This window comes from Jatropha curcas, chromosome 7, assembly GCF_041381405.1.
Source record: "Jatropha curcas cultivar XTBG-Jc1 chromosome 7, XTBG_Jcur_1.0, whole genome shotgun sequence".
NCBI classification, from domain to species: domain Eukaryota; kingdom Viridiplantae; phylum Streptophyta; class Magnoliopsida; order Malpighiales; family Euphorbiaceae; genus Jatropha; species Jatropha curcas.
Window position 1 is genome coordinate 13,613,518 of NC_143157.1, and position 16,058 is coordinate 13,629,575.

A 16,058-nucleotide genomic window follows, 5' to 3' on the forward strand; every position below is an offset into this window, starting at 1 on the left:
GTACTTGGCAATTCTTCTTGGATGAATTCAAGAAGAAGTTCATTACCGAGGCTTACCTAGATGCGAGAAGGAAAGAATTCTTATACCTGCGACAGAACAGAATGTCCGTAGCCGAATACGAAAGAGAATTCACTAGACTTAGCAGGTATGGTAAGCAGATAGTGTCTACAGAAGCCGAAAGGTGTAAGAAATTTCAAGAAGGCCTGAATGATGAGATTCAGATGGGAGTGGTAGCTTCCAGATTCAGAGAATTCTCAGCTTTGGTAGAGGCAGCTCAAGAGATAGAGCGAATACAGGCCAATCAGCGTTCTAGACGCCAGCGGTCTCAGCAGAGAAGAGACCAGACTCAGAGTGCACCCAGTACACATCAGCCGGAGAGCAAGAGATTCAGAGGTGCAAGTAGTTCAGCTGGTTCTAGACCTTCTTTTAGCCAAGGCATAGCTAGGGGTGTTCATGCACCAGCAGCATCAGTTGTGGCTAGTTCTGCCGGTGGTATTCGAGGTTCAGGCAGAGGAACTGGTAGAGGCACCGGTAGAGGTGCAGAGTCAGCCGGTTATCCGTATCCACCTTGTGAGCATGTAGTTTATGCTTTGATTGATCCTGACTCATCTCATTCATACATTAGTGTACCTAAACCTTGGGTTAAAGGGTTAGCAGTTGCACATGTGAGTCAGGGTATGTTGGTTACCAATCCATTAGGAGATGTAGTAACAACTCATACAGTGATCAAAGACTGTCCAATTGTTATTCATGGAAAGGAATTTCCAGGAGATCTTATGGAGTTGCCATTTAGAGAATTTGATGTTATTTTGGGTATGGATTGGCTATCTAGACATAATGCTCTAGTTGATTGTGCAAAGAAAAGGGTGACGTTATCTACGCCAGCAGGGGAAGAGATTACAGTAGTCGGGAAGCGGCGAGAGTTTTTGAGTAATGTGATATCAGCCATGGCAGCAAAGAGATTAATTCAGAAGGGTTGTGAAGCATACTTGGTATGTGCGTTACAAATAGAGAAAGAAAAGTTGAAAGTGGAAGACATACCAACAGTGTGTGATTATCCAGATGTATTTCCAGATGAGTTACCAGGGTTACCACCAAGAAGGGAAGTAGAGTTTACCATCGATGTCTATCCTGGAGCAGCACCAATATCTATTGCACCTTACAGAATGGCACCAGCCGAGCTAAAAGAGTTAAAGATTCAGCTGCAGGAGTTATTAGACAAAGGCTTTATCAGACCCAGTGTATCACCTTGGGGAGCACCGGTATTATTTGTTAAGAAGAAAGATGGATCATTCAGATTGTGCATTGATTACAGACAGCTGAATAAGCTGACGATCAAGAATATGTATCCACTGCCTCGCATTGATGATTTGTTTGATCAATTAAAGGGTGCAAGTATATTTTCTAAAATCGACCTCAGGTCGGGATACCATCAGGTGCGGATAAAGGAAGAAGATATCGCTAAGACTGCATTCAGGACCCGATATGGTCACTTTGAATTTTTAGTAATGCCATTCGGTCTCACAAATGCACCGGCGGTTTTCATGGATCTCATGAACCGCGTGTTTCATTCATACCTGGATCAGTTTGTGGTGGTGTTTATAGATGACATTTTGGTCTACTCCAGAGACAGGGCAGAACATGATAAGCATTTACGGATTGTACTTCAAACATTGAGAGATAAACAGCTGTATGCTAAGCTCAGTAAGTGTGAGTTTTGGCTAGAAGAAGTTTCTTTCTTAGGACATGTGGTGTCATCAGAGGGTATCAGAGTGGATCCTAAGAAGATTGAGGCTATTGTTGATTGGAGACCACCCAGGAATGTTACAGAAGTTCGAAGTTTTCTGGGTTTAGCCGGTTATTACAGAAGGTTCGTAAAGGGATTCTCCATCATTGCATCACCTTTAACAAGATTATTGAAGAAAGAGGTTGTATTCCATTGGGATAATAGATGTCAGCAGAGTTTTGACACTTTGAAGAGAACGTTGACTGAAGCACCAATGTTAACTCAGCCAGTGTCAGGTAAAGACTTTGAGATTTACAGTGATGCCTCTCATACTGGGTTAGGATGTGTGCTCATGCAAGATAAGAAAGTGGTCGCCTATGTCTCCAGACAATTGAAACCACATGAGTTGAATTATCCAACCAATGATTTAGAACTAGCAGCCATTGTTCTAGCATTTAAAGTATGGCGGCATTATCTGTATGGTGAAAAGTGTTACATTTACACAGATCATCAGAGTTTAAAGTACTTACCAACACAGAAGGACTTGAATTCAAGACAACGGAAGTGGATGCAAATTCTGGCTAATTATGATTATGTCATTAATTACCATCCGGGCAAGGCTAATGTAGTAGCTGATGCCCTTAGCCGGAAATCCTTGTATGCTTTGAGCTTAATGAGAATCAGCATGGAGTTGCAACAGCAAGGAGCTATTCTCGCACAGATGCAAGTACAACCATCTTGGCTTCAGGAAGTTGCAGAAGCACAAAAGAAAGATGCACAAATAGCCCTATGGGTTAAACAAGTCCAGGCAGATCATGGTGGGAAATTTAGATTGGATAGCAATGGAGTTTTGTTTTATGCAGATAGAATTGTTGTACCACAGACAGGGAAGGTCAGACAAAAGATTCTGCATGAAGCTCATAACAGTCCATATACAATGCATCCAGGTAGCACCAAGATGTATCAAGATTTGAAGAAAGGCTACTGGTGGCCAGGCATGAAGAGAGACATCGGAGATGTTGTAACAAGATGTTTAACATGTCAACAAGTAAAAGCAGAACATCAACTGCCATCCGGGTTACTTCATCCAATAACAGTGCCAACATGGAAGTGGGATCAGATCACGATGGATTTTGTTACTGGATTACCTCAGACGCAGCGGAAGCATGATGCAGTATGGGTAATTGTGGACAGATTAACCAAGTCAGCTCACTTTCTACCAGTCAAAACGGACTATTCTCTCGACAAGTTAGCAGAAATTTATGTTGGTGAGATAGTTCGACTACATGGAGTTCCATCATCCATTATCTCTGATCGTGATCCAAGGTTTACATCAAAGTTCTGGGGTAAACTTCAAGAGGCATTAGGAACGAAACTGCATTTCAGCACTGCATTTCATCCGCAGACAGATGGGCAATCAGAGAGAGTGATTCAAATCCTGGAAGACATGTTGAGATCATGTGTTATTGAATTTGAAGGCAGTTGGGACAAATATGTATCTCTCATGGAGTTTGCCTACAACAACAGCTATCAAGCGAGCATCAAGATGGCACCCTATGAAGCATTGTATGGTAGAAGATGCAGGACACCTGTATGTTGGACAGAACTTAGTGAGAAGAAGATTTTGGGTCCAGATTTGGTGAGAGACACAGAAGAGAAAGTAAAAATCATCAGAAGACGGCTAAAGGAAGCAAGTGATCGACAGAAATCCTATGCGGATTTAAAGAGAAAAGACATTGAGTATTCAGTTGGGGATAAAGTATTTTTGAAGGTTTCACCATGGAAGAAGATCTTAAGGTTTGGACAAAAGGGTAAGCTAAGTCCTAGGTTCATTGGTCCATACGAGATTGTTGAACGCGTAGGACCATTAGCCTATCGCCTAGCCTTACCTCCAACTTTAGATCGAATTCATAATGTCTTTCATGTATCAATGTTAAGGAGATACAGATCAGATCCCTCACATGTATTATCAGCGGAAGAGATTGATATTCAGCCAGATCTCACTTATGAAGAAGAACCAGTTCAGATCCTAGCCAGAGAAACTAAAGAATTGCGGAACAAGAAAATAGCATTGGTGAAAGTTCTTTGGAGGAATCATAAGACAGAAGAAGCAACTTGGGAATCAGAAGACACCATGCGACAACAATATCCGCATTTGTTTACAACAGGTAAACTTCGGGACGAAGTTTTTATTTAGAAGGGGAGAACTGTAACATCCTCTTGAGTTGAGTTGGGTTGAACCAAACCCGGTTCGGGTAGCATGAGATGATAAGTGGACTTATTTGCATGGAAAGTTTAGGCCTTGTTTGCAGCCAAACATACAGTGTGGGTATTAAGTTGTGTCTTTGTACACTTGAGGTACCAAGTAGATATGTTACACAGCCAAGTCATTTCTTCTAGAGACTACCCGTTCTTATCAGCTCACTTTCCCATTTTCATATTCTCTTCTTACTTTCCCTCCCGTTTCCTTGCAAGTTTCATGCACGTTAAGCACTAAGTCACCTCCAAGTAAGTAGAATTCCTTGAAGTTATATGTTATCCACTCTTTAATTGAGTTATATTGGAGATGAGTTATGAGAATTCTTGTGTATAGGAGAAGAAAGTTCCAAAGTTGCAGAAAAGAGAAGTTAAAACAGAGCCCCAGCTTTGTGGCAAGACAGGTTTGATATCTCATGTTGTCTACTATTTTCTTTGCATGTAAATTGTGTGGAGTGTTGCTCATGAGATGATATGTTGCTTGTTGTTGGGTGGAAGTACTGGAAATGATGTGAAAACAGGGGATGAATATATGAAGCGGAAACAGAGTTTGCTGGAAATGTTACCAGCAACTTCATCTTGATTTTGAACCCATATAATGATGGAATTAGGAATTGTCATAGAAGAGTTATTTGTTCCTTTCTGTGTTAGCTTTACATGGGATTTTGAATCATTCAATTTGAAGTTGTATATTGAGAGTTATGGCCAAAAGAACACAGACTGCACAATCTGGAATCACGTCGCGCGCTCGCGCATACTGGAAAGCAAGTCGCGCTCGCGATTTCCCATTGCGCGCTCGCGACTTGAGTCAGGTAGCTCTCTGACTCTCAAATGGCACAACTCGCGCTCGCGACTTTCACATGCGCGGTCGCGACTTTGGCCAGAAGCTCTCTGACTCTCAGTGTGCGCATCTCGCGCTCGCGAATCACACAAGCGCGCTCGCGACTTCATCTCGCGCTCGCGACTTGTGCTGCGCGGTCGCGACTTGAGCCAGAAAACCCTCTGACTCTCAAATGCACTTCTCGCGCTCGCGAGGTTTGAAGACGCGCTCGCGACTTCTCTCTGGGAAGCATCTCGCGCTCGCGACTTGGAATGTCGCGCTCGCGACTGATGCTTTGACACTCTTTTGCTTTTCATTTGCTATGCAATCACATTCCTTTGCTCAACATGCATGCATCCAATCATTTTACAACAAAAATACAACATAAGAACATGGATTAAAACAACATGTAAGCATTTATATGGTGTGAAATCAAATCAATAGGATGAACTATGAAGTTGTAAAACCATTTATGTGCTATTGTGTTATATTGTTGATATGCTAATATGAAGCTCCATTGAGGTTGGGTAGAAACCATGTAGATAAGGCTATGTCGCGACATAGAATAGCAGATCTGCGCTCCATACAGTTTGGAACTCCGGCTACAGGCCGTTGAGTGGATATGATTAAACCGTGCGGTGCGAATCCGGTTAGGGGCACCAAAACGGACAATATTGGCATAGGCGAATCCGGTTAGGGGCCTATAGCATACAGTTTTACCCAGTTTCATACAGTTTATCTTATCACTTCGGTTTCACTATAACCTTATGGAGCCATTCAGATATCTTGACATAACATTTCATGAATTATACAGGATTATAAACAGTACAAAAGATAATCAAGATATCATGAAAGTATCATAATGTGTGAACTTATATGTGCCATATATGTTTCCATGGTTCTTTCTATATATGTATGTGTTTAATTGTTTCTTTATTGTTGAGATATCCACTGAGCATTATTTGCTCAGCGAGTTACCTGTTTAACTCGCAGGTTTTGAGACTGGTCCATAGAGAGTCCGCGTACAACTGCTGCAGTTCATCTGTAGAAGACTCGGTCTTCAGGGTAGAAACTCATTTTGTTTTTCTTTTTATGGCATGTACAGGGCACAAAGTTGGGCCCATTTCATTTTGTAAACTTGTATCATGTTTTGTAAATTACATTATTTTTGTAAACAGTACCAGCATGTTATTATATTCAATATACAGTATGTTTTCAGCATGTCAGACCATACAGTCAACCAGTTTGTAGCATCTCGACTCGGTTCATTCGGGTTTACGGGTGGACCGGGAAGGGGTGTTACAAATATGTTGATATTGGTATGTCAAATGAAGATGATGAAGCGGAACCCAAGTCTTAGGTACTTTAGAAGAAGAAGAAGAAGGAGATGAAGAAGACGAAGAAGAATGGGACAAAGAACCTTAAAACAGTTAGTATATGTTAAACCTAAATTCAAAACCTCATGCATAGTTACCATATTGTAGAAACTCGAAGCTTGAGCATCTATGGTTGGTGTAAAAAATTTCTAATATTCATGTTAACTACTATATTGTATTGCATATCAGCTTCTTTTGGTTTAGATGGATACAAGCAGGAGGGTCGAGGACTCTGTATGAGGGGGTCGAGGTCGTGGTATTCAAGGACGCAGTGGTTGTGCTAAAGGACATGACACTCATACAATCACACGACCCCCTTGCCTCTGCATCCTTCTATCTCTCTTTCTACTCAGGTACCTACTTCAGATGCTCCAACACCATCTGCACCAGCCCCTCCACTTGGTTATATTCAATATACTATTGTTCTTCCTTTATATTTTGAATAACTTATATTTTCATATGTCAATATATGATTAAGATAAGCATAAAGCATTTATATTTTGTATTTTTGCTCCTTATATAGTTAAGGGAGATTCTTGATCGAGATTGAAGATCGTGAAAGGACATAAGTCACAACAAGCAGTTACTGTTTATATATTGCCCATTTTAATTATAAGATAGAATTTTGTTGATAATTGAAAATACTTTTATTTTTCTTTACATTGTTTGACAGGTTTTTCATTCTCTGATGCCTCCAAAGCCAGAACGAGGATCTTCAAGCTTCATTTGGATAAAAATGGCTAGTGTTGGGGAGGTATATTAGCGGAGGCTAGGCAGTTTTATTGAGATGAGTTTCTAATAAATGTTCATACTTAAATTATATATACCTATAAAGATTGTGAAATATCTCATAAAAATGTTTCATTTTCTATTTTTTTACTGAGGAGTTTACATAGGACTCAAATGCTATAGAGGCCAAATTTAAGAAAGCAAGGGAGACACAGTCAGCAGAGCGTTACTTTGACTTCCTGTATAAGATGCGAAGCACACTAAAGAAGCAAAGGTGTGGCTTGACGAGTTATGGGTTAGCTGGCAGTAGGCTTGATCTGATCCTCAATATATGAGAAAACGAGAGATTATGGCACGTAATAGGCTTAGTGAGACAAATGGTTAGGGAGCTGGTTCGTCTCGACACATTGGCAGTTCCATTTCAGTGGCTAAGATTACTAAGAAATCGATAAGATAAGTCCACCTAAAGAATTATAGCTTCATTATTAAATGATTATAAATGTTTTACGTTTTATGAATTGCATTACATGAATAGAAGTACTGTCGTGAGCCTACCCTATGAAAGTCTTTACATATACACATACGAAGAACCATGACAGGGTCACATTCATTGATAGGCGTGTAGAGCTTGTCAGAGTAAGCTTACAAAGTAATTCTTTACTTTTCCATTACTAAATTTATATATTTTTGCATTATTCTTATTTTGTATACTATTTTCATTTTCAAGATAATTATATTATAGCGAAAGAGCGAGTGACTTCATCTTAGGCTTAGAGTGGTGAGCAGCCTACGATCAATGAGTTTCAGCTTTACCTCGAGGTTGTAAGAGGTGAGAAGAAGAGGAAAGTCTATGACCTTAATTAGCAGTCCTTGATTTTCTACAGCCACTCCCATGGGGCTTTAGTGAGTAGAGCCACACTAGCTAAGCCGGAGACACGTCATGAGGAGATCCAAGATTAACAACAGCATATTACACCGCTTATGTTATAGTAGCAATACCTGACAGATATATATGCTGGAGACTGACCTAGTGTACCGCCAGCTCCTTCTGCCTGACAACTTACTCTGATCCACCGGCTTCTTCCACTCTGCCTGACTTATTTGCTTCTCAAACTCCTATAGATCTTTATGATTCGCCACATTAGACTTCTTTTTTTATGTTTTATGTTTATTTTGTATATTTTAAATTATAACTTGTAAAATTTTTTGTACACATTAGTATTCTGTATATTTTAATGGTATTTTAGTATTTTGTTCATTAGTGGTATAAATTTGTGTCAATGATTTCAATTAGTATTATATATTTCCTTTTTTAATAGGTGGAATTTTTTTTAAATTAAAATTTGAATTTGTTTATTATAAGCTTTAATGACGGATTAGTGATGGACATGCGACTGATAAAAAATATTTAAAAATCAGAGATAGATTTAGTGATTGCTTTGTGACAAAATTAGTAACAGATTAGCGACCATTCTATGATAGCCTAATTAGGAGAAAGAGAGTGAGAGAGATAAAGCAATGGACAAAGGAGAAGGGATGGTTTATTTTATTGCGTAAAACGGTGCGTGTTCAGAGCAAAAAATGCATATGTAGGGGCTTGAATTAAGTTAACCAAGATTAACTCATGGACCCAGTAAAATATTTTTTTATTATAAACCCTAACCCTAAATGCATTCTGGAGTGTTAATATATTATGTTTTAGAACGAGGGTGCTTCGAGCACTAAGGTCAAAATAGAGTGATTGTGTAACAAGTTGTAAAATTGAGGGTACTTTTATAAGTTTAGTCAAACGAAAATAGGACTATATTTTGGGACATATGAAAAGAAAAGTGAGCCTATACATGGGATGGAAGGAGTATTTATTCAACATTTATTAGATTACAAAACTTTTGTTATTTTTTTTAGAAAGATTAAAGATTGTTTTTTATTTTATTTATATCAAGATTTATTTAATAATAATTTAATAGTTTCATTATTATATTTGTTTATAAAATTTTTTTTTTTTTTTTGAAAATACAAAGAAACATAGTTAAATAAGGCAAAATAGCCAAATATTACTCACTTCTAAAAAAAGAAAATAGGACAATAATTTGAGATGGATGAAAAAGAAAACTAAGACAAAAATTATGGGATGGATGATGGATTATTCAACGTTTTAATCCAAAAATAATTATCTAAATTTTCTATGCATTCAAAATGTGCATTGAACCTTTATTAGATTTTTTTTAAAAAAATTGAGTTAATAAATAAATAAATAAATAAATGTCCTCCCGTGTATTAAAAATCTTACTTATTTATCTACGGATTGTGACTCAATAGATAACGTAAATTGGGCATGTGAAAAAAAAAATCTCGAATTGATCCTTACCAAATGCAACGACAGGGAGAGATGAAAAGTCTGAACTGTGACTAAACTCCGAACTAGATCAAAATCTAAATATCGATGGTTTAAAAAAAAAATACAAATATTCAATGTCGGGCGGTGGATTGATAAAAAATATAGAGGGAGAATTAATTCTTGAAATCCAAAATTTTTTATCGTTCTTCTTAATCTAAATCTATAAATTAATAATTAAAGGCAAAATGGGTAAATCCTACCAAAATTTTTTTTTCCCTTTTTAATGGCCTTTTATTCTTCACCACTACTTTCTTGTACTAGTCTAGAGCTAATAACATTAATTTAATGACGAGTCAATACTACTTTTTAGTTTGTGCAAAGAAAGAATACTTGGTGTAAACAAAGAGCTAAAAAGGTTGTGGGAGATTTATTAAACCTCATTAATTTATGCATGGCGATCCAGTGAAGCCGACATGATTATAAGCTTTTTGGGTGTCACGTGAGTTCACTATCTTAAAGTTGTTTGTGCCTTTTTCTTGTCTATAATGCAAAATATTTAATTATAATGTTGCTTCTAACTTTCTCAAAGTATGTCAAAATACGTTTCCCCAGACTCCAATTGATTTGTTTAAAATAATAGTGAAAAGTAAAGTTTCCTAGTGCAAGATAATGGGTGTTTTTTGTTAAAAAAAAAAAAAAAAAAAAAAAAAAGGAAGAGCGTAGCTAAAGGGGAAAATTTTTATTAGGTCCCTGTATATATTGGAATATAATTATTCTATCCTTATTTTTTTAGAAATGCTTTTTCAAATTTTTATATTTTGACACCGTTAACTAATAGGTCCTTCCATTCAATTTTACAGTCTTTTTCATCAGTTAAATTCAAAAAATGATAGTCAAAAGGGAAATAATTAAATTTTATGCCTATTATACCCTTAAAAATTCATCTCAGGTTTTCCTTTCTCCCTGATCTCCTGACCTCTTTCTCTCTCTCTCGAACCCCATCTATTGCCTCTCAAACAAATCTCCTTGTACACAAAGTCCATCGATAATGGCGTTCTTTCTTTCTCCATTAGTATTTGTCGTCTCTCAATTCTCTATGGAAAGCACAGCCACAGCGTTGATGAGCTTGTGCTTGCTTGAGTGCTGCCATTAAAGCATTTAATACAAGCTTACTGGAGAAACGCAAATGGCAAGGTTGAAAGAGTACATCGTTGACCATGATTACGTAGCTTCTGCGGTTGAGTGATTAGAACACTGATGGGAATTGTATCAGAACCCAGATGATTTAGAACACCATCACGAAGGACCTTAGAGATCTAGCAATGTTTTTGACTCATGTGACACTCGTTTTACCACAAGCAAATGATCCAGTTAAAGAATCATGTTATTCAAGCTTTCATTCTTTTAATTAATTGAAAGGTACTTTTTTTGTCAAATGAAATGAATTATTTTATATAAATGAAATTATATTTCTTACCGATTTTCAGTTTTCTTCAAGAATTGAAATTTGAAAATTATTCAATATAATGATCTTGTTTGATTAATAATCTTGGCTACTGTCCATCATTTTTCTTAAATTTTTTTAATATTAGAATCAATCCTATAATTAGAAAAAAGAGTACAAGAATATAGTAATGTTGCGTCAATTAAAATTTTGGCCATGATTATAGCTGTGGCTATTGATGAACTTGAGTTAAATCTGCAGCAATGCTAATGATTGTAACGATGGAGGAGAGAGATTTGGATGTTTTGGTACAAAATGAAAATGTGAAAGGAAAATAGTGGCATTTTTGACTTTTCATTAGGCATTAATGGTAAACAATGGATTTTTTAAACAAAAGGACCTATTAGTTAACGATTTTAAAAGGTAAAAGATTTCAAAAAATCATTTCTAGAAAAGCAGGGATAAAGCAATTGTATTTTCATATATACGAGAATGTAATAGTAATTTTCCCTAGCTAAAAAGAATCTAAAGACAAATTTAGAGCACAACACCATATCAACATCATAAACAAGTCATTGATTTGAATCCATTGGAAAATGAAGAAGAAAGAATGCCTAGAGAAGTAAAGAATATAAGACTTCGCCATATTTACAAGCCTGTCTGCATATTGATTTGCCACCCTTTGGGATGGATAGTGGGGATTTATGTCAGTTAACTTTTTTTTTTTCAGAATTTTTCTAATATATATGTATACTCCTTTTGTTTTGTTCAGAATGAAAAAAATTGTCATTTTAGTTATTCTATTTAAATAGAAAAAATTACCTTATTTGGTAATTTTGGAAACAATGCTTACCCTTGTTTAATTTCTAAAAAAAAAAACTTTAAATAATGGAAAGAGTAATGAGATAATGGCAAAATCATCCCTGGATTAATAAAGGTGAACATTTCATAAAATAAACACTAAAATGAATGGAATAATCTATCTATCTATACCATATAAAGGTGGGAATATGAGGAATAATGAGATTTCTGATAGCGCTTTTAATGAAATTTATAATATCTTAAAATAACTTTAGTCATACGCAATTAGAAAATTACATTTTATTAGAATGTATTTATAAAAATTATTTTTTAAGCTAATCATGTGTAATCTGATAATCTTCTCACTTATGTGAGAAGTGAAAGGTCTCGAGTTCGAATCCTTTCGACCGCAAGTGTTTTCACCAATTTTGTAAGTAGAGGTTATTCCTTATTGTATAGCACACATTGTTATTTCGGCCCATTAGGCCTCCTAATGAATTAAAATAACTATTTTTGAGATAGATACATATAGATAATTAAGCATTTAAAAATTTAAATTTTATGTTTAGTAAATTTATTTTCTAATAAATATGGTAATGAGACATTTGAAAATATTTTCATATTTTATTTATCAAATATTTAATTTTTTTAGGATATCGATAACAAATAAAAAATATATATATATTTTTATTAATATTCTTTTTTCTTTATTTTGTATGATTTGATTGGATATATTTTTTAAAAATAAATTTTTAAATAAAATATATATACTCCCTCTGTTCTTTTTATATAGATACAACTAATTTTTCATCAAGATTAAGAAAGTAGTTTAACCAACTTTTTTGTCATTATTTCCCTAATTTACCCTAATATATCATTTATCTCTCCTATAATATCAATGCATGTCTTAAATTATGTTTCAATTTTCAACAAGGTGTTAAATGCTTTGTTGGATGAATGGAATACAAACAGTGACAAAAATGAAATTTATGCTCTAACATGTGGAGATGAATTCGTTTTTTGTCCTTTATTAAGAAAAGTTGGATGAGAATATGAAAATTTGTGTTCATTTAACCTTTCAACTGTCTTTTGATTATTGAAAACATACTTTAAATATTGCATAAGTTTTTAAATTTTCGGTGAAGTCCATAAAAATTCATTTCAATGTAGCCAACTTGAAAATTTTGTGGCCTTTTCTATTCAAACCATATTTTAATCAGTGTACATGTAACCTATATGAGCACATTTTTTTTTACAATGGAAATTGATGTAAAAAATCCATTCACCAAAATTTATTCACATTAAATGCCCATCTATACTTTTATCTGCTACTATCTTGAGAATCTCCCATACTAATAGCTTCACAAAGGACTAAAACAAGTATAAGATATACTTTTCATATTGGCATGGTTTTTAAAATTATCAAATTAGGCAAAGTTTTCTATATAAAAAGAACACATAAAAATGGAAACTTTTCCTATATAAAAAAAACGGAGGAAGTAATATTTTATTTATGAGAGATAAAAAATGAAGAAAAAAATATATTATTTTTATTAACATTTTTCTTTATATTTGTAAGATTTCATTGGATATATTTTTTAAAATGTAAATTTTCAAATAAAATTTACATAATTAAATTTAATAAACAATTGAAAATTTTAATTTAAAAATAGATATAATATTTTATTAATATATTTACGTGTCTATATAAATTAGAATATTTTTTATTAGGTGAGTTTTGAAAGAATTTTATTCTCAATAATAATTTTTCATTTTCTTTTTCGTTACTGAATAATTTGTAACTACTATCATTTTAATTTAGTAAGAGATTTATATCCCTTTGCAATAAATATATGGTCTATTGATGATTAAGCATTTTTAATTTTTTATATTTTTTTTCTCTTATATCCTAAATCTGCTTGATTTGAAAGAAAATAGTGTTTAAGAAACTGGAAAAAAAAACTAGAACTATATAGTTCTGTTTGGGTCACTTTTGGGGTTTCAAGAGTTTGTGTATATGTGCATATATTCCTTTCTCTAATATACTGGGTAAATAATATTGCTACCATAGCTAAAGTAATTTCCATTATTAATTCAAATCATCCGCTCATTTATTTTCTTTTACCTAGTAGTAAAAAATAATTTATTATTATTTTTCATTACAGTTATATATAGATATTGATTTGGGATTAGGGGCAGGGGTTGAAAATTGAGTGATAGCTTAATTTTATTTTTGGGCACCTATTAGGATTTTAAAAATCAACATAGGATTAGGTCTAGGGATTGGATTGAATTTTATTTTGAGAACACTTCATAATATAAAAATAGAATTAAATATATAAGAAATTGCATTGCAAGTAGTTTTCAAAGTGCAATTAACTACTTGTATTTATTTTAATCTAAATAAAACTTATGCTTTAATATTATATAAATAAAAAGAATGAGTATATAATGAGCATAATCAATGTGCAACGTACGTCACACAAAAGATTAGCACTATATATAAAAGTTGGAATGAAGGGAAATAATGGGATTACCTGTAATAATCTTAGTGAACCTTTAAAAATTTTAAAATATCCTTAGTCATTGGATAATTGATAATAGTTTGAGTTTATTAAATAACTTCAGTTTCTAATAATTGATAAATTATAATTTTTAATATTTTTTATTAATTGATTCAAAAAGCATATTATTATATTATTTTAATAATATCTTTTTTTAAGATAATATTATTATTTTAATATATTATTCTAATTGAACTTTAATAATTGATTATTTATGATATTAATAATTTCAAAAAATAAATTATTATTTTTAAATTTAAAATAAACTTCAAACTGCAATAAATAAATAAATAAATAAAAACATCTATTATTTCACATGTATATATACTTTTAAAATTTTGAATTTTTTTCTTATTTATATCTATTTATCTATATCTAAGTTTTTCATGAATTCAAATCAACATTGAATAACGTAGGATCATCTTATTTAGGTTTTTTTTTTTTTAAATATGCTAATTAAAGTTTAACCTTATCATTTTCAAAAAAATTGGTCTAACCTTATCTATAATTATTTTATTAAATACACTTGACTTCTAATGTTGTCCTATCATATTAAAATTAGTTTAAGAAAAATATTATTCGCTTATAATAAATTAGTTTAAGAAAAATATTATTCGCTTATAATATGAGTATTATTAATTATGTCTTAATATTATATAAATATCTAAACAATATAAGAGAAAAAGTATAACCATACTTAATACTATATAAGAATAAATTAATGAATATAAACAATGAGTAATATCCTAAAACTGTCCCAAAATTGTAAGACTTTTGACCGCAAGTATGCACAAACTTTGACATTTTTACCGTGTTAAAGTCACTTTGCCCTACCGACCATGTCACTTAATTCCACAAGCCAGAGTTCCATGCGTGAACTTAGATGTATATTTGATAAGTCAAATATCTTATCGATTAAGATAAAAGGACAAAAGGATGACAATAAATAATTTTTGACGTGTGAGGTGAAATAATAAAAATCTATTTTTCTTTGATTAGAGATTTCGAATTTAAATCCTGAATATAAAATCCCTTTAAATACTCGAGAGAGATAGATTAACAGCATACAAAAATGTATCAGATTGGCCAATAATATTTTATCCCAAACAAAATAATTAACAAGAATTGAAAAGGTAATGATAAATTCTTCATATGGCATGATTAGTTTTGACGTGAAATCCAAGCATTAAAGTTTTAGCTTCTATGATCCAATGAGGAATTAAAGCCAACACTAAAAATATACACATGCAAATCAAACCCGATTCCGAAACCAACATCCCAATTTGAAATTCTGAATCAGTTCTTTATTAATATGCACAAAGGGATCTTTGTTGTCTTGTTTAGTTATATTGATTTTCTTTTAGACCATGATCTCAAAGATGGAATTTGAGCTCCCAAAAGACCAAAAAAATTAAAAAGATAACTATTATTTCACTCCTCAAAATATAACATTGATCCTAAACAGATTGTATTTGATAGTGAAATTCTGATTGTTTTCCTTTTAATCTGGAATTATTTGAAATAATTGTTTAATTTTTATTTTTAGAGTTATGTAATATTATCAATGAACATGATGTCTGTTAGTATTTACTAACTTTTAATGTAAAACTTATTTTTGAATATTTTTAAATTTAATTCTCTTTTAATTTAGGCACTAATATAGCTGGAGTTAATATCAATATATTTTTAATGATATTAATAATATAATTTTTTATTTTTTAAATTAATTAAATTAATTGTGACATCCCAAGATTGGGGCACAACACCTTAGGCGAATCCCACATCGGCTACGCACAAGGTGGAAGTCCTATACATAAAGGGTGGCAACCTTAAACATGGTAGACGCGTTTTGGACTGGCAGAGCGGAGGTTTTTCCTGGCCCAAAAACAAAAACCGTGAGGGTTCAGGCCAGGTTTGACACCCAAAGCGGACGATATCTACCATGGGCTGGGCTGTTACATTAATAGTGTCACTGATATTTTTTAAATTGATAAATCAATATAC

At 33.3% G+C, this 16,058-nt stretch overlaps 1 protein-coding gene across 1 annotated transcript; it reads left to right on the forward strand.

Moving 5' to 3' along the window:
* The first annotated feature begins 3,272 nt into the window (after positions 1-3,272).
* Positions 3,273-3,923, forward strand: LOC149494705 (uncharacterized). Its single transcript, XM_089724413.1, has one exon. It carries the CDS (start codon positions 3,273-3,275, stop codon positions 3,921-3,923), a length of 651 nt encoding a protein of 216 aa, XP_089580539.1.
* The last annotated feature ends 12,135 nt before the right edge of the window (positions 3,924-16,058 follow it).